This window comes from Bubalus bubalis, chromosome 8 (genome assembly GCF_019923935.1).
Source record: "Bubalus bubalis isolate 160015118507 breed Murrah chromosome 8, NDDB_SH_1, whole genome shotgun sequence".
NCBI classification, from domain to species: domain Eukaryota; kingdom Metazoa; phylum Chordata; class Mammalia; order Artiodactyla; family Bovidae; genus Bubalus; species Bubalus bubalis.
In genome coordinates this window covers 13,043,584-13,064,703 of record NC_059164.1, presented here as the reverse complement: position 1 = coordinate 13,064,703, position 21,120 = coordinate 13,043,584, and the positions used below count along the sequence as shown (strand labels likewise).

At 38.7% G+C, this 21,120-nt stretch overlaps 1 protein-coding gene across 5 annotated transcripts in view; it reads right to left on the bottom strand.

Annotated features, from left to right (window-relative positions):
- Positions 1 to 21,120, bottom strand: part of DYNC1I1 (dynein cytoplasmic 1 intermediate chain 1) — a 380,396-nt gene that overhangs the window by 3,956 nt on the left and 355,320 nt on the right. For all 5 annotated transcript variants that reach the window (XM_044946455.2, XM_044946458.2, XM_045166350.1 and 2 more), the window contains 2 exons: positions 19,525 to 19,665; positions 15,282 to 15,407 (listed from right to left, as the gene is read on the bottom strand). In XM_044946455.2, the coding sequence (XP_044802390.2) occupies positions 15,282 to 15,407; positions 19,525 to 19,665 (267 nt within the window). The remainder of the gene's footprint in view (positions 1 to 15,281; positions 15,408 to 19,524; positions 19,666 to 21,120) is intronic.

The window sequence follows — 21,120 nt, the reverse complement described above, 5'->3', positions numbered from 1 at the left end:
TACCCAGGAGTGAGACTGCTAGATCATATGGTAACTATTTTTAGTTTTGTTTTTTAAGGAAACTCTATACTGTTTTCCATAGTTTCCACACCAATTTACATTCCCACCAACTTTGTTGGAGGGTTCCCTTTTTTCCACACCCTCTTCAGCTTTTATTTTTACTCTTTGATGCCCATTCTGATCATTGTGAGATAATAAACTAGTTGTGGTTTGATTTGCATTTTTCTTATAATTAGTGATGTTGAGCACTTTTTCAATGTGCCTATATAGCCATCTGTCTGTCTTCTTTGGGTAAAAATCCCCATTTTTTAATTTTTTTAATATTTTGGATACTAACTTATATGAGCTGTTTGTATACTTTGGCTATTACACCTCTCTCAGTCACAGCATTTGTAAATATTTTCTCCCGTTCTTTGCTGTGCAGAAGTTTAAGTCTCATTAGGTCCCATTTGTTTATTTTTGTTTTTATTTCTACTGCCTTGGGGGACTGATCTAAGAAAATATTACTGCGATTTGTGTCAGAAATGTTTTGCCTATGTTCTCTTCTAGGAGTGAGTTTTATGGTGCCATATATTTAACTCTTTAAACTATTTTGGATTTATTTTTTTATATGGTATGAGGGAATATTCTGATTTCACTGATGTACATGCTGTCCAGCTTTTGTTGAAGAGACTGTCTTTTCTCCATTGATTATTGTTACTGCCTTTGTTACAGACTGACAGTAGATGTGTGGGTTTATTTCTAGACTTGCTCTTCTGTCCCCCTGACCTATGTCTATTTTTGTGCCAATACTATCTGCTGTTTTGATTACTGTAGCTTTGCGGTATAGCCTGAAGTCTGGAAGGTAGGTCTCCTGCTTTGTTTTTCCTCAGTTTTGCTTTGACAATTCTAGGCCTTTTGGGATTCCCATATAAATTTTACAATTATCCGTTCTAGTTCTGTGAAAAATGTCATGGGTATTTTGACAGGGACTGTATTAAATCTGTAGATCGCTTTGGATAGTATGGCCATTTTAACAATATTAAATCTTCTAACCCAAGGGCATAGGATATCTTTCCATTTCTTTGAATCATCTTCAGTTTCCTTTATCAATATTTTATAGGTTTCAGTATACAGATCTTTCACCTCCTTTGTTAAGTTTATGCCTAGGTATTTTATATATAAATATGTTTTATTTAAATTTTTTTTTTTTTTTTTGGCTGTACTGCACAGCTTGCAGGATCTTAGTTCAAGAAAGTGTACCACTGGACTGCCAGGAAATTCTTCGTAGGTACTTTTGATGTGATTTTAAATGTGATTTTTTTTTTCTACTTTCTTCTTCCAATATTTCAGTATATAGAAACGTAACAGATTTCTGTTTATTAATTTAAAAATGAGTTTTAGCAAATTTAAAAGTTTTTGATAAAAATATACCCTACCATAGAACTTACATTTGACTTTTTTCCATAGTGGTGGAAATAAGAGTCCTTAAAAATGCAGATTCACCCTCATAAAATGTTTCACCATATTCTAACATAGCTCGCTGTCTTTTTTATCTGTGGAAGTTTCACTTAGGTTGGGAAAATATTAGAAGTTTTCTTTCTTTTGATTATTTTGCCAAACATTTTCCTCACTAGAAATGTTAGTTTGCTTTGCTTGATTAGCACAGGATGAAAACAAAATTGCTTCCAGAAACTTAAATTTATCTGCCTCACTCTATTACGCTTTTTCATCTAGCTGACAATAAAACCAGATCATCGTAATGTTAGACTTAGAGGGTGAGCTGCATACTGCCCCATTTGCAGAATTAAATGTCACTGTCAGGATGCACTTTGAGTATAATCTAAGCTTGAATGTGTCAATGTGTATTCACAGGTTGTATCCACACCCAAAGTTAATAATTTCTGCCATTTTAATACCTGTAGGTAAGACCGAACAGGTGTCCTAACAAACAAGACCACCACTCTTTTCATTTTAAACAGCATCTGTCTGGACAGAATCGTGTCCTTCTTACCCTTGGCAGCTCCTAACGCTTCTCCTGAGCGCAAATGCATTTGAAACTTTCTCTAGGAGACTTTCAATCCAGTAATGCCTTATTCATTAAGTAACTGAAAAATCTCTGTCATGTTTCTTAGTCAAAGAAAAAGACTGCTGTCATGCCCCTCTCACTAGCATATATATGTCTTTTTAATAATGATTTCAGCGTGGACTGAGTACCAACTATACGCCAGACACTAGGGTAGGACTGAAGATATAATGGTTAATCATTCTGGCATATGAAGACAATGCATATTAATTACCATGTTTTCTTAGGTCAAAATGTGGGAATACTGGCATCGTTTTTTTTTTTTTTTAATTTCACTGACATTCCGAAAGTGAAGTACTTGAAAATTGACCTCCTTACAGAGACAATTGCAACGTTCCCTGGGATGTGCTGTGTGTCACACAAACAGTGGGGGAGCAAATGGCATGTTAATGACATGGTTTCAGCATCTCTTCAAGGTTCTATCAAGGCATTAAAGGCTAAACCTAGACCATCACTATAGATTGCACCCCCCCCACCCCGCTGGAAAACACTAGTTTAGAATAATTTTCAAACAACTGACATTTCTGATAGGAAATATATTCCTAAGTTTCTATTGGTGATGAGTAATTTCAATTAAACATGAGAACTGGGAAGCAAATAGCCTAGTTATATCAAAGGATACCATAAAAAAGAGATTGTAAAAATTGAGCAGTATTGTACTGAATCAAAGTGGATCTGGAAACATTTTCTGCCTTCAGATTCATCTGCCAAAGTCCACAACCCAGGTCAGAGATGACTCAGATTTTCCTACTGCTTCATAATCAGGGTTCACCAATATCTAGTCCACCCCCCTCCCCCAACTGTATGACTGTTTTCTAACTTTTCGCTAAATGTATAAAGCATTTTTATGCCAAAAGCACTCAGGGTGCTGATTCCTGAAATAACAAAATCTTTGCTCTAAGAGTAAATGCCTTTTAAAGGAGATGACCATATATTTACAGCTGAGGAAACTAAGGCAAAGGCAGTTTCCGAGGTAGCAATTTGGCCTTACGGAGGAGGTAAGGTAACACGAACCTTAGATTTGCACAGGAAGCTTCTGTCCTGCTCTCAGCTTGCTTAGTGGCCATGGTCAGGCCCCTAACCTCTCATTGCCTCAACTGTAACAGAGATAATGGCATCTGACCCACGTATCAGCAGAGATGTGGAGAGGATGAGAAAGGTAATCTAATGCAGAACCATGAGCTCAACACAGAATAGCCATGCATTCTTTTTCTTTGAACACTCAGATTGCACATATTCCTAAAAATGATACATTAATATATTGAGTGGCATACATATCAATTCTATATTATTTTTGTGGTTCTGTTTTCTTTAGGAATTCTTTCGAATGTCTGCTATGTGAGGACTTTAAGGAACAGGCCTCTAACGGGTAGGAAATGGAAGGACAGGGAGCTCAGTGATTTGCTCCAGGCCACGTAACTTGCCCCCAATCAGTGGGGGGCAATCAGGAGCCTCACCCCTTCAGGGAATAAATGCCAGCGTGCCATGGCAGAAGGGCAGGCAGGTCATGTGTTCTCAGTCACCTGCTAAAAGAGTCTAAATATTATTTTTAACCTTCTAAGGTTCCTGAAAGATGCACTGTCAGAAATAAAAAGCAAAAGTTGTGGGGGAAACTCACGAAAATCTATCCTGTTCATGCTTCCCCTCCATCCCTCCAGTTCGGAGGCTGTCACCGGTCTGCCCTCCTCCCACACTGGAACGGGCCCCCCCCCCCTCCCCCAGATCCTGCCCTGCCTTACCCCCAGGTAACTCTCTAGGCTAACCACTGTGCCACAGATTGCATAATTCGATTTTCAGAATGGAGCCAGGAAGGACTTTTTTCAACCTCAGACATCATCCAGATATGATTTCTTTCACAGCTCTGCCAATAATTTGCTGTGTGTCCTTAGGAAATTTATGTCTCTAACATCTCAGATCTTTCCTTCCTCATTTGTGAGAAAGGAATTCTGGCCACTAACTCCCAGGGCCACTGTGAATATTAAATAAGACCTCCCCCCAAATATAAAGAGTTTAAGCTCAGTGTCTGGACATTACAAACCATGACTAAAGGTTGTTTGCCCTATATTTTTCCTTCTTAATGTTAATTCCCTCTCCTCCAATTGCTGTTGCTTCCTTTTTTCTTTCTTCCATTTCCTTCCATTCACCTATATAGAGCTGCGTATTTTTGGAAGTACACCTTAAATTTTATCACATTTGCTTTCTTAAAAGCCCACACAAATTACTTCCTAGACAGTCACACATTTAATAATAGCTAAGGTTTATGAACTGGGTGTGGGGAAAGGGTTCTTTCAGATCACAAGAAAAATCAGAGGATGCTTTGTTAATTAAAAAAATTAAACATAAAGTATAATTATTCCTTGTAAACATACACATACACACACGTGCATCTTTTCCACATATGACCAATACAGTTTTATCAAGCTATTTCCTTTTTATGGCACTTTCTTTAGTGGGATTCTACATTTTTAGCTCAAGTCGTAAGGCCTTGTAACCACTGAACATGCTGTTATAAAAATCAAATGACTTTTTATAACCAGGGTTAAACACACAAATATCATTCATGTGTCCCTTTTTATAAGCACATGGCTAACCATTCTGAACAGTCCTCAGTCAAGCCTCCCTCATTTGTTAGTAATTTTAAAGGGTTTATAGTACCTAGCAGCTGATTTTAAATAGCTGCATTATCTGCAGTAACTCCTACCAGCCCAATGCTATATTTTTTATGGTAAAAATATATCTCAGGCCTTGCTTAGTATAAAAGTAGGTTACTTTTTTTAAAAAAAGCATGGATAATTAAGACAAAAAGTGTTCCATGATTTCAGTTTATGATGCTTAATGTATCTGAGAAACCAAACAAAATGAATAGGACTCCAGGTTTCGGGATGAATATCCCATGAGTATGTGGTTCATCAGCATCTTTGTAATCTTTCAATTAAACGGAGTCATTTTTTTTTTAAAAGTCTGATTATGTTAACCATGGATTCCAAAGATCCATGACAATTCAGCTCCTGTATTAACCTAAAAATGAAAGTTTTCTTTAAAAATGATATCTTACAAATTACCTTTTCACTTTAATAAGCGTTGATTTTTTTGTTTGTTTGTTAATGCATTTACAGGAACTGCGGAGATGAACATGGATTTCTATAGAACTGCTAAACCCTCCTAAGCTCTAAAAGCTTTTTTAAAAGTACGATTATTAACGTCACCCCAGTTCAGGAGACTGCAGACTTACTGGTGTACAAACACACATCTGTGTTCAGAGGAAGCCTATATTTTTTAGGACAATTCCCTTTGCCACACACACAGATGGAAGCGAAGTGGGAGGTAATAAGCAGTGAAACAGCCGTCGGAATGGAACGACCAAGCTCCACTGTATTTAACTCTCTGGAGAGTCTACCATCACTGGTAACAATGGATGAAACCACGAACCAAAATCCCAAGCCAGAATGCAGTGTACCGAGCACATAAATATACTAGAGTGCATACTGTGCGGTAACTAAGTATTTACAGCAGGTTTAGAGCAGTCCAGAAAGTAGAAGTTACATTCATCTCCGCTCTGCAGCATCTGCTATTACCAGTCAGTAGTTAAAATTTCTGTGAAATTTAGCAGCATGCTAACCCATGGGCGTCTGATGATATCTGACTATTTTTTGGTTAAGAAAGTATTTTTTTAATCTAAAAATCCCATCTAAGGGAACCCTCAGTCACTCATGAAGCTTGAGACCTTTCTGCTAAAGTTCTCTTCCTAGAATCTTTAAATGACTTTTATAGCATGTTTGTTAGAACAATACTTTTAAAAAATCCATTACCACCCAATTAAGGAAAGATATAAAGGTAGAACATAAAAGCCCAAAGTAAACAGTGACAAAGATGGGCCTCTATCAATTTCAATAAGCCAGCAAATGTCAAAGGAAATCATTTTAAACACTATTCTAAATACTGTTCTTTAAAAATAAAAATTAACATTTAGAAATACTCTTCATGTTAAAATTTAGCATCATGGGATGCATGACAAAATTCTGAAGTTTTTACCTGAGAAGGGGAAAAAAAAAAAGAAATCACACAGCTGAAAAAGAGTTAATTCACTAAGGCTTAAAGATGACCTTGCTCACATCCATATTAAAATCTTGTCACCCTCGTCTTTAGAAATGTCTTAAGCATTATTTTTCTATTACTTTGAACCACCTATTTTTCTGTTCAAAAGATGGAAAAAAATGCTAAAGACGTTTGACTGATGGGCAATAATGGAAAATAAACTTTTTAAACTTCATTACTACTATTTTTCCATAACACAAAAGATCAGGATGACGGGGAAGTGAAAGCACATACATTACTCAAACTGATCTGTCATAGTAGCTGACTAAACATATATCCTTTCTTTTTCTGATATTATTAGCTATAGTTTTTCTAGTAAATTCCTAGCAACCACTGCATCTAAGCAGTTTTGACAAAAAAGAAGGCTTATTGCTAAACACCTTAAAAACATTTACCAAGGTAATAAAGGAAATGTCATTCCCTCCTACTGAATGTTTGGGCATAAAAGAGGTATTTGTATAATGTAGTTCATGATTTACCGTATCTATAGTGTCCAAAAAAAGCATAATGAAAAAGAAGCATTTTTCCAGTGGTTTAACAACTATTTGAGTCAACTGTTAGGCTTTCATTATGACTAGTGACCAACTGCTCACTTTTAAAAGCAAAGGAGAGAAGAGTAACTGGAATAGAGATTGGAGAGGAAGAACAAGCACTCTTTCTAAGTTTATGTTCTACATACCTTTTCCCCATGCAAATACAGTTATTTTTTCCTGGCCATCAATCTATAGACAAGTTGGAGGCTGCCGTCTGAACACTTCACACAAGTACGCTTTTTCTTAACCTTCAACTTTCACCTGTGAAACATTCATTTACCTGTTTATTACTACTGAGTGCCTGTATGTGCCAGGCACTGTTCTAGGCCAGGTTATCCTGTTCAAATAGATGACAATAGGTAAGTATCTATGGACCTGTAGATGTGGCTCTCTAAAGATCAGAAAAATTCTAGTGAGGAATGTGATTAACCAGAGGAGGGCTGCCAGACTGATGAAAGGTTCTATCTAAATGTTGCAAAAGTACTGGCCGACCGTGAGGACAAAGATCAGAGAGAATTCCGGGCCATTGATCAGTTTTATCTGCCAGCCTAAAAAGTAAGAGTGCAAAACTGCTCCTACAGTGTTAAGCTCTGATATTCCCTAAATGATAAATAATTCATGTTCTAAAATGGAAAAGATGTTCTGATAGCTGACAGTCTCAGAAATTCATGCAAACCTTTCATGAAAGTGGAATACAATGATTCATTCACTTCCTCACTTTGCAAGTCCAGCCTACATGGCATATAAATATTTATACATAAACATGTATAGGCAGATATTTGATTTCATATTCTATTTCAGATATACCAATAGTAACACACATACTTGCAGAAGAAACAAATAACTCTTCATTTCTGTACAGGCCAGTGTTAATCTAGACTCAAAAGATTGGAGCAGCTTCATGCCGTGATTTGAGGCTACTGTTCTAGGCAGTAATGTTTCAAGATAAAATTTAGCAGTTTTGAAATTCTATAACTAAACACAATTTTGTTAGACATAAAAAAAAATTAACACTATAATTAATGACTGCCTCAGAATCCAAACTGTTATTGAAGATGACAGTATGAAACCACAGAAGAATCATAAAGATGATTAATTATACAAACTAATACTTGTTTCAGAAGGTTTATATTCAGAGACCATTTATCACCAAAATGGGAATATATTAATCTCATTGAATATTGCAAATTACTATGCACACATTAATTTGGTTTTTATAAAATTAGATATTAGGGTTTTCTTTTCATTTAGTCAAGTACTCCGTAAAATATAAAAGTCATAAGTATTTTCTTATCAATTCAGAAAAAAAGTGGCTTGAAAATTTATGAACTAATGCTACCTGAATAAGCACACTATTTATATAAGAATTAGTTTAATCATGGTCTTTAACATATGTAATTATCAAAATAGACCCACTGCTACTACATTTACTATAAGATGAATACTTATAACATTCATTGAAATAGCACTTTCTTTTTAACATACTTTTCCTAGAAAAAATCATGTTAACACTAAAATTATAATCATATATTTTAACCAGATGATTTTATTTCAAATACATATAATTTATTATGACAAGGAAATGAACTAATATATTATTTCAAAGTAGCTTATTTTATGTAATTATATTTATTAGCACCCCAAATCTGTCCATACAAATATGCCTTTGTGCTTTTTACTTAACTGCACAGGTTTGTGGCTAATAAACATTCAGGTTAAAAACACTAAGTATCTGGATTTTCAGTTTTTATCTGGATTTGGGCATCACATAAGTCTTTTCCATGGAGGGAAAAACCAAAAGAAGTGTTTAGCATTAGCGAAGGAAAAAACACCGTTTAAGCCATGGAAGAATAAGCTAGCACTTAAAAGACCTTCTCGAGTCCAGAAACCTATGGCCACACTCATTTAATGAGAAACACAAGTGTTCGGGGCAATTATAACTGGACTCTGGTGAGCTGAGCCTAGCTCAGCCCTCCCCTCCCCTCCCGGATGCTGCCAGAACTGAACCACGCTATCGGGCTCCTCGTCGGCAGAGGATAATGGCTTTCATAAAGCACAATAATTAAATCGACTGATTTCAAGTGCAGTTCTTTTTCATTAAGGAACTCGTATTTGCATCAACCCCCAAATTTCAGTTTAACTTCATATTTTGTCTTCTGCATGCCAGCCTTCCCCACAGAGGGGGATTATTTATATTCAGGGCATAAATTCCTGTGGAAAAGGGATGTGGGCCCTGTCCTACTGGAAAACGTGAAGTCATTCCACGAAGCGAACAATTATTGCCTCAGTGTAATCCACTTAAAAACCATACGTGTATTATTTAGTTTGCGTCGCTCAAACACTCTTTTAACTCCCAATACATCCAGTTTATCAGGTGCTACTATGCTGAACAGTGATTTAAAGTACAAGGAAAATGGCTCACGGAATCCCTTTTTCTTCTTACTCTAGCTGTCTGTGAGAACGGCTGGAGGCACTGTTTATAGTCCCTGTACATTACACCTTGACCACCATTCTAAAGTATCTTGCATAGGTCATTTTTCCTACTGGGATTCCAAGTAGAATTTTTATTCCAATTTTTAATTGTAGCTTTAAAATAGATTCAGATGAACGTTTAAAACCACGCTTTAGCGACTGCGTTTGATCTCATATTCTCCTTTTTCCCTTCCAAGATTTTTTAAGGCCCTTTTAACATATTGACAAGTGTCAAATTTACTGCATTTGTTACAATTTGTATAAGATGACTGCCTTTCTTTTGGCCTCCAAGAGTCACAGCAAACAAGGCACACGAAATGGTGCCAGAGCTCAGGGTTAAAATTTAAAGATTAATACACATTCCCTTAGATAATGAGTAAATGGGGTACTAAACAGAGAAAGCCAGGGCAATAAGACCTCCTCATCTCCCAAATTACGGTTTTCCAGTTGCCGTTTTATTTTTCCAACTCTACTTTCAGCTGAAATGATTTTGGAATTTTATCATTTTGACTACTGTAGGAATAAAATCAGGGATCTGAAACTTATGCGTATTTATCCCAACTGAAAACAAAATCTTCCCTAGAAGAGGTTAATGGAAAAAGAAATAAATAGGAGGTAGAAGATAAACTGCTTCTTTCACAACTGGGGCTGCAAACAGCATTCTAACTAATTCAGATAAGCAGCAAACATAGTTGTTAGGGGGTATTTATGGCAGCTGCATCTGTGTGCCTGCACTGAAGCATTAACAATGGCAGCGGGCTTTCTGTAAAACATATCGGTGAGAGAGACAGGTAGCGAGGCTGGTTATCAATCATCAGGACACGTGAATAATTCTACACTCACTGGCCCATGTGCCGTTAAAATCAGCTTTCTCTCTCTATATATAGAAAACCTTGCTATTTGGTAAAGAGCCTTGGCCATGAGTAATTCTTATTTTTAATTCTTAAGAATATGTGTGTTCACACATCATTTTTGAAAAACCCAACAATGATTAACAGGTCTGAAGAAGAATACACTCGACATGTTCAGGTTATATTTGTAGTTAATTTATGACTTGTTATCTTACTCATCTTTCAATTAATTGAATGGGATCACACAGCTCCAAAACATATGGTGTCCTATAGTTCGGGGAGCAAAATCTTGCAAACTTATTCAAGTGCTGGGCTCATTTTAAAATTTAGATCTTCGAATTTTAAGTGGTACATGCAACCACTGTCTATTTAAGTAACTTTTGAGATGCATGAATAGAATAAAAGTTATAGCCAAATAATAAAATGGGTCTTCTCTTTCAAGGAATTCATATAACTTCCATTTATGCTAATGGGAGGTAAGCACCTGCTCTGCAAAGAAAATAGACCCCTATCTGTGAAAATAAATGTGTACAGTATATTTTCCAGATACAATGCCAAAATGAAACAACCAAAAACATATGCTGTATAAACAAAGCATCATGTGGCCTACCTGAAAACACTGCGTTTTATATTTTACCTCCTTACTCATAGGCTTTGAGATGTTACTCATGCCTTTGCCATTTAAATGTAACAAGAAAAAAAAAATGTAACAAGAAAAAAAAACAAAAGGATGGACAGACTCAATCCGGTGATTTCAGTGAGCGCACACACAATCCCGTTTACCCCTTCAGAAGTTCATAATAAATCGCATCAGTAAATCTGGATCCTAGCCACTGCTCTCTGCCATCATCTTAAAAGCCATGGAGGACAACTGTACATAATAGAGGTGGGCACGATCATGGGGGCGCTGTGCTGGGACTCCCTGCAGCAGCTGCACCTCGGCTGGGACAGGAGATGAGGCAGACGGTTGTTAATGGCCGGTGACACCGAGTCCCGTTCTGCAGTGCCCTCTGGTTGACAGTCAGGTCCCACAGGAAGGCACATCAACCTGGACTTGAATGGAGCTGTCTCCACTGGGAGTCACAGAAGTCTCCTTTCAGGGGACAGAGAAAGGCTGTCCCTCTCAACTCCACCTGAAGGTAGGTATCACAGAGCTCGCTCCCTTATTACACTCTCAGTTAAAATTATGTGATCAAAAGAGGGTTGTGGGGAGGGGAACTAGAATATCCACCAAACACCCAAATATCATGATACTGAGAATGTGGAAATATTGCTCTTCTCATCCAACATTTTAAAATAGCCCTAAGGAATAGGTAATAACAATACTGGGCTTCTCGGGTGGCATAGTGGGAAAAATATCCGCCTGCCAATGCAGGAGACACAGGTTCAATCCCTCGAGAAGGAAATGGCAACCCACTGCATTATTCTTGCCTGGAGAATCCCATGGACAGAGGAGCCTGGTGGGCTGCAGGCCATGGGGTCACGAAGAGTTGGACACAACTGAGCGACTTCACTTTCCCTTTTCACTTTCATGCATTGGAGAAGGAAACGGCAACCCACTCCGGTGTTCTTGCCTGGAGAATCCCAGGGACGGCGGAGCCTGATGGGCTGCCGTCTATGGGGTTGCACAGGGTCGGACACGACTGAAGCGACTTAGCAGCAGCAGCAGGGTTCCTCTGCATGGGGCCCTGCGAGACGACAGCACAGGTAAAGCCAGCCTTGCTCTAAAACAGGACCTTAGAGAAAGAGAGCCTGCTGCTCTCGCCTCCTTTCTCCACAGCCTAACAGAAGATTCGGTCAAGAACACCACAGGAGAACAAGCGTGAGATGTCCTCTGGCAGACAAGACCCCCATCTGAGGTACTGAGATCCAAGAAAATGGAACAACAGAGTGTCCTCTCAAAACTACCATTAACTCTCATATACAGATTGTATTTTAAGGCTTACCTGAAAGTGTTTCATCTTCTTCCTAGAAGGTTCCACAGGCCAGGTTTTCTATCCAAAGGCCAGCGTGACTCTGGTGATGGGTTTCGTTCTAATGGGGACTGGAGGACCAATTTTGAATACAGATAATGGGAGCACAGTTTCCGGGCAGTCTGATCCTCAATGACATCCTTTTTCTTTTCCTTTATATTTTCTTCCTTTGAAAATCACTTCCTGCTCAAACCCCTTCTCCTTTCTCAGCAGTGCACCGGTATTGGATTTGACCTTGAATTCCAGATGGGCCAGGCTGCTGTAAAGGCACTCTGTCTGGCTTTCCACAATATGGGTGATTACAGAGGCTGGCGGGGTACTGTTTACGGGGTGCCCTTCTCTTCTAAGGGGCGTCCCTGGTGGCTCAGACGGTAAACAATCCGCCTGCAATGTGGGAGACTGGGGTTCGATCCCTGGGTTGGGAAGATCCTCTGGAGAAGGGAATGGCAACCTGCTCAAGTATTCTTGCCTGGGGAATCCCAAGGACAGAGGAGCCTGGCAGGCTACACTCCATGGGGTTGCAAAGAGTTGGATGTGACCAATACAACAACATTTATGGACAGTTACGCTCCGTCAGTTCCAGGTTGGTGAACGAGACAATAGTAATTACCATCATGGCAGTATTTCCCATGATCTACCATCTCTCCCAAGTGGGCTTCTGCTAAACCTAGCTGTTGGAAAGTCATCTTTCCCTTCAGTACATGGAACTCTACAGATTTGGTCTTCAGAAACTTAGAACAGGGTATTAGGACAGAAAAGTACCCCTTTATTTCTCCCCCAAAACACACAAGATAAATTTGTAAATACGTTACAAAAATACTCAGGAAAATATATACTTTCAGCAAAATTCTGTTGTAAAGTCTGGGTTTTTCTGAGCTATAGATGACTTTTTATAGGATCAAACAACACCGAAGGAACTGTTTGAATATATAAGCCTATCCTGATTTTTGGTCCTTCAGGAAAGGGCTAGAAGATTACAATAGCTTCTCTCAATAAAACTGTAGAACCCTTTTTTTCCTGGTAGTGAATTTGTAGGGATAAACAACCCTACAAATAGTTGGGCCTATTATATGTCACAGAGATTTTTCTATAGCCTGTCTAGACTCCAGACAATAGGTGAGACCGGCCTAGAGTTGCAGACATTTCTATAGTCTGTAATATCACTTAGAAAAGCAAGGGCAATAATACCAAAATGAAAACCAGCCTGACCTGCTAGTACGATAGAGGAAATATGAGTGTAACAACACTATACGATTTAGAAATGATGACAACTACGTAGGAAGAAGTTTTAGCAGCCAAGTATCAGCCAAAGCAACTTACGAAATCAAATATACTCCCAAAATATGAGTCATATTCAAGTAATTCTGTCCCATGGCTATATTATAACGTATTGCAGTAAATCCTGTATACATGTTATGCTGTATTTTCTTATTGCCTAAAGGTGGTGTGTGTGAATGTATATTACATGTATATATGAATTATGTTTATATATGAATTATGTGTGGTCAACATACAGATTTTTCAAAATGCCTTACTTTAAATAAACCAGACTGTCGAACTATCATGCTTTCCAGTCCTCTTTGGATAAAGTACTGTTGTATATACTCCTAAAAGAGTTAAGGAATGTTATGTATAATAAACAAGGGAGGTAGAGAAAGGAGTTTTTAAATTTCATCTATTTTCTACCATTTCATCTCTAAGCACATCTGTTTTCTCTGCTGCAATTATACCCATTATAAACAAAGGAAAGAGAGAAACTTTTTTGTTTCTTAATATTTCTCTTCTTTCCTACCTCTCAAATTTTTTAAACAAAGGAACCAATGTAGAATGCAGGTTTTTGCTGCTTAGTTTTATTTTGATGAAGACCATGAAAAAGATGCACTGACTAAAGTATTCACTGAAGGAAATATTGGCAATGTTTTGGCTTTAGAATATATTGGCAATATTTTCAGTTCTGAAGGGTATTCTCGTTCTCAAAGATTCCAAGCTACGTCAGTAGTCACCAGACCACTCCCTTCTCACCACTGGGGATGGATGCTAACACGGCCTCTGTCCCTGTTGGAACGACTCAGCCTGTGGCATCAGGAGTAGTTAAGGGGGAGTCTACTGAAATAGTATGCAGTGAAACGGAGAGATGCCTCTAGACATTCTACTTAGAGTGGTACATCCCCAAACAGGAAACTCCCATCTCTGAACACGTACACACACAGACACCATCCAGCTTGTAACACAACCAGCTCTGCCATATAGCGTCGCCAAAGTTCCACTGTAGAACAGACCATCCAGGACTGCCAAAATCGTAGAAAGCTCATGGATGAAACCACAAAGAGCCCTTCTCGGTGATCAGCTCTGCCCACCCACCAGGCACTCCAAGCACACTCCTGAGGTGGAGGATGTTACACCTAGAAATGTGGTGTATTTCCCCCCGGAATGCAAATGTTAGATTCATATCACACTAACACAATTTACACAACATGCTTATTTTGTTTGGCTTGAAAGTTCAATATTTTGTCTTTAAGAAAAAACTTCTTTCACCCCATCAGAAATGAAGATTTTTGTCAACACTTTCTAGAGAGTAAAAATAAACAGATCTGTTTTCATAAAATTGCTCTGTAATGTAATATTAAGTGTAGTGTGGATATTCAAGGAGATTTATCTGAAATCAAATATGTAGTTCTTCTGATGTGTGCCATAATGTTCAGAAATATTTTACACATCATGTAATAAGATAAACCCTAGAAGTATACACTGCATATAACAACTTTGAATATCACGAAAACGGTACAAAGTTCTGACTCACCTCAGCTATTTAACTGGCTACTTTTAATTAAAGACTAATAGTATATAGCTTTTAATTGAACATACCAACTAAAGCTTGACTTTTCAAAATAAACAACAAATTCCAAATTCAATGTTAGCATGATGAACTTGGCAAACTTTTCATTCTCATGAAATTGGCAGGGGGGTGGGGTGGGTGGGGGTGCAGGTGGACAGAGGACCATGCTTCATCACAGGACAGCTGGGAATTCTACAGCACTCAGAAAGTAGCCTGATCCTTAACTAACGGGTCCTGTGTGTGGAGTCGGAAGACCAAATTAGACCCCAAGGAAGTCTCCCCAAACTCCCACTGAAGTCAATGGAAATTTGCAAACGTACTCGAGAGGGCTCTCACGGTCCACAAGGTGCTGCCAAAAATTTCACTAGGTATTTAAACCAGATATACAAGCCAAAAAAAAAAAAGAAGCCTGAACACCAAAACACTAAATCAAAACACCCAAACCAGATAACGTACCTCTCCGACGTCGTAGATCCAAATACGGCCTTCTGAGTCCCCAACGGCAACTTCCTTGCCACCTTGAGCCCAACGAACACGGTTCAGGGCAGACGCCCCCTCAATGGCCACACTCGCTGTTGGAACCTGCCAAAGGGGTTACAACAGAAACCAAGAATCTCTGAATATGCACTTAAATATACGAATTGACAATGATACGTTCAACTGGATGAGTCACCGCGGCCTGCGTGCGCATGAAGTAATATACGTCTCTTGTGCAGTTGGTAAAGGATTCATTGTTCTTAAATCATATGCTCCACTGAATTAAGAGGTAGAGAGGAGAGACACTTTAACAAAAAAGGAAAAGAGAGAGAGTCTTTTGCCATAGTCAGTGGGCATGAGTGACATAAATATCTGTGCAGATTATGCAGGGTACACAGACATCACACAGCAGCTAAATGTGAGACTTCTTGATTGGGTCCTGATTTATGGATTGATGGAGAGAGGGAGACTTCAGGATTTACCAAGATTAAGGATACTATAAAAGGTGGGGATGGGGTTTATGGTGAAAAATAAGTCATATTATATTATTAAGTGTCTTCAGGGGAAAAAAATGTATTGATCCCTTGAAACCTCATCATGGAAGGGATGCTCAGAAGAAAAAGTTCAAAACCTCAAGTTCTCCTTTTTTCTTTTCCTCTTTCCGTCCTGTTTTCCTTCCTCCCAGCAGTACCAAGGTGCAGGAAGTGCTAACTCTGAAAACCGACAATACCGTGACAGAGTGGAGCACTTACTTGTAGAAAAGGCCATACACCTCCTCCTTTAATAAGCACCTGAAATCTGACAACATTGATAATTACAAATATTAATCATTATTAAAGTGAACTGGAGGTGCTGAGATGGAACCTGTAGTATTTGTTATAAGAACCTTACTATTTGGAAAAAAGAATTTTAGTGGGTCTACCCCTCTTTCATCATGAGTTGTGTAAACTCACATCTGGAAGTTTGGGAGTTTATAACTGATAGAAAGATCAGCTGTCTGAGCTTCCTACAAGAATGTTGAATAGGAAATGACAACAGCCCATTAAAAAAGGTAAATGTTAAAACAAAAAGGAAAAAAGTATATAGTGAAAAGAGGGCCACCAACATCATCTCATGCCACTGTTTCAAGACCTGTGTCTAATACACATGACTTCTTAGGGTGGAAACACGACCTGGCCTGTGCCTCTGCACCCCCCACGTTCTGTTATTAAGGGAATTGAAACCATCTGTTTATATGAGATTATTGACCCAACACCTATCTTTAAAATAGCAATAAAAACTCCATCATATGTAAGAATCTATGTTTAAATTTAATCCCAAAATCAATAAAAATTCTTTTACCTGCTTAAATCACGGTATGTCAATTGATAGCAAAAATCTAAAACAAAAAGTCCCAGCTCATTTTTTTTTTAAATACACAATTTCTACAATAAAGGGACCTGCTGTGCAGTGCTGTAGACTGAATTTTTAACCAAACTTTTCAAAGGCCAAAACAATATGAATTGCAATAGGCCATAATTCTGTCAATACACTTTTATCATTCGTGTGCTACTCAGAAAACAAATCTGAGAATTGGCTATATAGTTTTCAGAATTAAAATTTTTAACTCCATAATTTAGGGAGATCATAAGGCTCCCACTTTTCATAACGCTGGTTAATATCAGATTTTATCTCTGAACAATCTCAAAAATTGAATAAAAAGTATTTAATCTTAATATAAAGATGACAAAAGATTACTCAAAATAAAATGATTTTTGGATACATTTTAAATTATGCCTAAAACATATTAAAGAATTTTAAATATTTAGAATTAAGTAATGTAGCAAACTGGAGCAATTTCTATTTTAACCATTTAAAAATATCTTCTTTTCATCGATATCATAAATGGTGGGGGTAAAAAAATAGAAACTGACAGTCTATAATACAGGCTAAAAGAATTATGAAATGTATGAAGAAAATGACAAAAATATTTCATTAATTTGACAAGTAATGAGTTTTCAAAAGTTGCTGAATCTATAATGAAAATAATCCATAACTGTCTCTTACTCTTGTATTTCAGTTTCTTATATATTTTCACAGTTTTTAATCATTTTAATTGCACACACAGAAGCTATACACATAATTTACCACACCGCGTAGAGATGAGTAACAGTGCAGTAGGTGAACGTAAAAGCTGTCCTTGCACAGGGGTACTTGGAATAAGTTGGTTTAAAAAGCACTGTATTTTGAACACCGACAAAGCAGCACTGAGGTTTCAGGGTTTTTGTGTTTTTTTTTTTTTTTTTTTTTAAACAAATCTAATTTCTAATCGGACAAATATTTGAAAAATCTTGTTCAACTTGACAGAAGACAAAAATGATTTGAGGGTTTTAAAAAGTGTTCAGTTTATTACTGGATCTGAATCAGGCTCAGTGTTATCTACTATTATTGCAAAAGCAGAACTACATTCACCGCAAAACTAAACGATTTGCATGCCCAGTAATGATTTCTTACAATGCTTAGCTATAAAGGACTTATGTGGTTGTCTCTCGATACCTAGAGAGAGGGAAGGGGGGGGGGATCACATTTGGCAATGCTGAGATATTATTTCATTTTACCTAAAGAGCAGATAAAAAACCAAATCTAAACAAAAAGAGTTGCAGAGGAATTACTAAGGACTTGGTAGGACACTCCACTGCATCATAGTAATAGTTGAGTATCACCTGAACTCACTTCTAGTAAATCTGATTTCTAATTGTGTGTGTGTGTGGAGGGGGGGGGATTGTTTCCTAAATCAATCTGAAAATTGTGTTTTTTTGGTTGTTTACAGTGAATGAGTTTATTCTACCAAAGAGAAACAATATGATTTTAATCAATGGTGATGAAAGACTTTGGGAAACCATCACATTGTCAAGTAGTAGGCACCTTTCCATGAAAGGCAGTAATGTTATAAACGTTTCAGTGTCTGAAATGATGGGCCCTGCACGTACTGCTGCCCTTCATTTCCAAAGACGCTTCATTACATAACTCTTGTCTTTGTCATGTGGTTCTGGTAGCCAAAAGGAAAAATCAAAAACAGAGTTAAATGGAAAGATTTGTAAAAGACAACTATTTGGCAGTGGTTTTAGGTGACTATAATCTTGTATGATACAGTGACTCAATAGTAACACCTGAAGGATATTTCCCTGCCCCTCCCCAAAAAATATCAGGGCAGCCGGCTTCTCCTCACATCCCCCAGCTGTAGGCTTCCTAATTAAAAAGGCTGAGCTGTTTCCTGTTCAGAACACTTCAAAAGACTTCTCCCTTGTTCTCCACTTGACACGTAGTTTTCAGCACTTGTTCTTCTTACCTGTCCACTCTTATTGATGGAGAGCTACCCTGAATCACGGACCAGCTGATGACCAGACCATTTTATTGTATTAAACTGAAGGACCTTTAATATTCAGGTTTCTTTTTAAACTCAACCCCAAACTCTAGTACCTGAAAATCAGCACCTCAATAATTTTGAGAGTGGAAAAAAGGAATAAGACATGTGATATAATTTTACAAACATGAATACATACAGCATGATTTTTAAAAACACTATTTCCCTGTTGTTAATTGCCTTTTGAAAAAAATTTCACTTGTGAAGTACTCCAAATGTGACATGTTAAAATATTTTTAAAAATTACTGAATTTAATATACATGTTCATAGATAGAAACTATTATAAAAGTGGTGAGTTCAGTCTCTTAGACAAGGATTATTTACCTTCTAAAAATTAAATGGAGACTAGATCTAAACATCAACAGTCCAGAGAATCATCTTTTACGGATTTAAAACAAATCGTGCAAACAGCAAACACTGGCAAATAGCCCTTTTAAAAAGCCCAATCTCAAGTCAGAGTCCACAAAAGCTTACTTTTCCAAGTGTTTGCCCATAGAGTTATTTCAACACCACTCTCAAATATGCCCCAGTGTCCTTTCCCGCAGTGAAAGGCGTGAACACGTATGGTTTTGCTCTTTGCAAAGAAGGGTCGTCAATTGTCCAGGATTCTGCCACGGTTTTAGGGATGAAGTGAGATTAAATGATTTGGGGCCAAATGCATCTGCCAATTCCCTGCAGAGCAGCGGAGAATGGGGGGTCGGCAGCACAGCTGCAATTAGAGGGTCTGTCCAAAAAAGGCCGTTTCAGAGAGAGGGGGAGACGGAAAGAAGCCGCCGGCGCCCCCCTCCCAGCCCGCCGGGTCCGGCGCCTGCGCTCACCTCGGTGTCATTGTTGAGGTTCCAGAGGTCCAAGCGCCCCATCCCGTCCACGCAGGCAAAGAGCGCGGGGTGCACGGGCGACCACATGACATCGTACACATAGTCTGCATTGTCTTCAAAGGAGTAGAGCGGCTTGTTGTGCTGTAAAGCAGAGAGACCGTGAAGACTTTGTGGCGCTGCCGCTGCCTCGGGCTGTCTAGCGAGCCTAATTAAAAACTTTGCACATTCACAAAGTGTCATAAAACTTCCCGAGATGAAAGTCCTCGGGAAGGTGAACCGCAGCTTTAAAGTTACTAGAACTGTCCACTGGCATAAATAAATACCGGGGGTGGGGGCGGGGAGGGACTCTTAAGGGGCTGGGGGCTGGGACGGGCGGGGAGGCGGCTTCAGACACAGTAGTGGGAGACATTCCACACAGGTGAACGGCGGCCCGGGAACTCGGGGTGCTCGCCGGGCTACGGGATGCGAGATGTTGGGGGCCGAACCCAGGCGTGCTCTGCTCGCCGGGGTCAGACCTGCGGGGGAAGGCTCTGGAAGCCCGGGCAATCGCGGTGACCCAGAACCCTTAGCACGGAAGGCAACGCCTGCCACCTAGCGGCCGTTTTCCGTGGCTGCAGCTCTGCTTCCAATCCGACTCCGGGGCCAGATTTACACTTTAATGGTTCCTTTGCGCGGGAATGGGGTCACGTATTTTAAAGGGATCTGTAGCTCTTCGGGCACGTGAAACATCTTGCGGTTCTGAGATTCTGGTCTCCCTATCTAGGGTCAGTTCACCCAAATCAGGTGGATTGGTGAGGCTCAATGCAGTGTCCCTCAACCTCCGAGGAAGGCGAATCACATTTTCTAGCTCACCCAATATTTCTAAGAGCCCTGAAAATCGGTGTTTTGGGGGGAAATGCATTAACACACCCCTACTGCATACAAATGCTTTCCCTCTGGAGGGATACAATAAACTAAAATGGCACTCCTGATTTCCAGCGAATATTGTCACATCAAAATAGCACAGAAGTCAGAGGCAAGTATGAAAGTACACCAGAAATAAAACGTAATTGGACTTCATGAATTATTCATTCCATCTGGCTTGTCTTATTCTAATTTCTGCATAATGGCTTTACTAATCCCTGATCAATTAATGTAAAATGAAATTTAAATGATAATGAAAGCCCTAGAGATAAAAGAAATTAAGTATTCTTATATCCTCTGACAGAAATCTAAACAATGGGAGTTTTTTTTCCCAATGTCTTCATCCAGTCAGCTGTCTGTACCCTCTTTATGGGCTCAGTCGAATGCCTGTACAGGCCAGAGTAATAAGACCAAAAAATGATAACACACAATATGAACAAGCAAGTCCTTTCTGCAGAAAATGTTCAAAGAACCTATCTGTGGGGAATCAGCACCAAATATCTGAGCAAATTCCCAAGATGTACTGTGAGGGAAAATAAAAAGGCCAAAATCCATGTGCTGAACTCAAAGTGGGAAAAATCAGTGAGATGACAATAAACCTCCCATAGCCTGAACCTAATGCAAAAATTTAAGGTAGTGACTAAGTGATTTCTCCTTCCATGAATTATCTTGCTTTGGCATTGCTGAGACGTG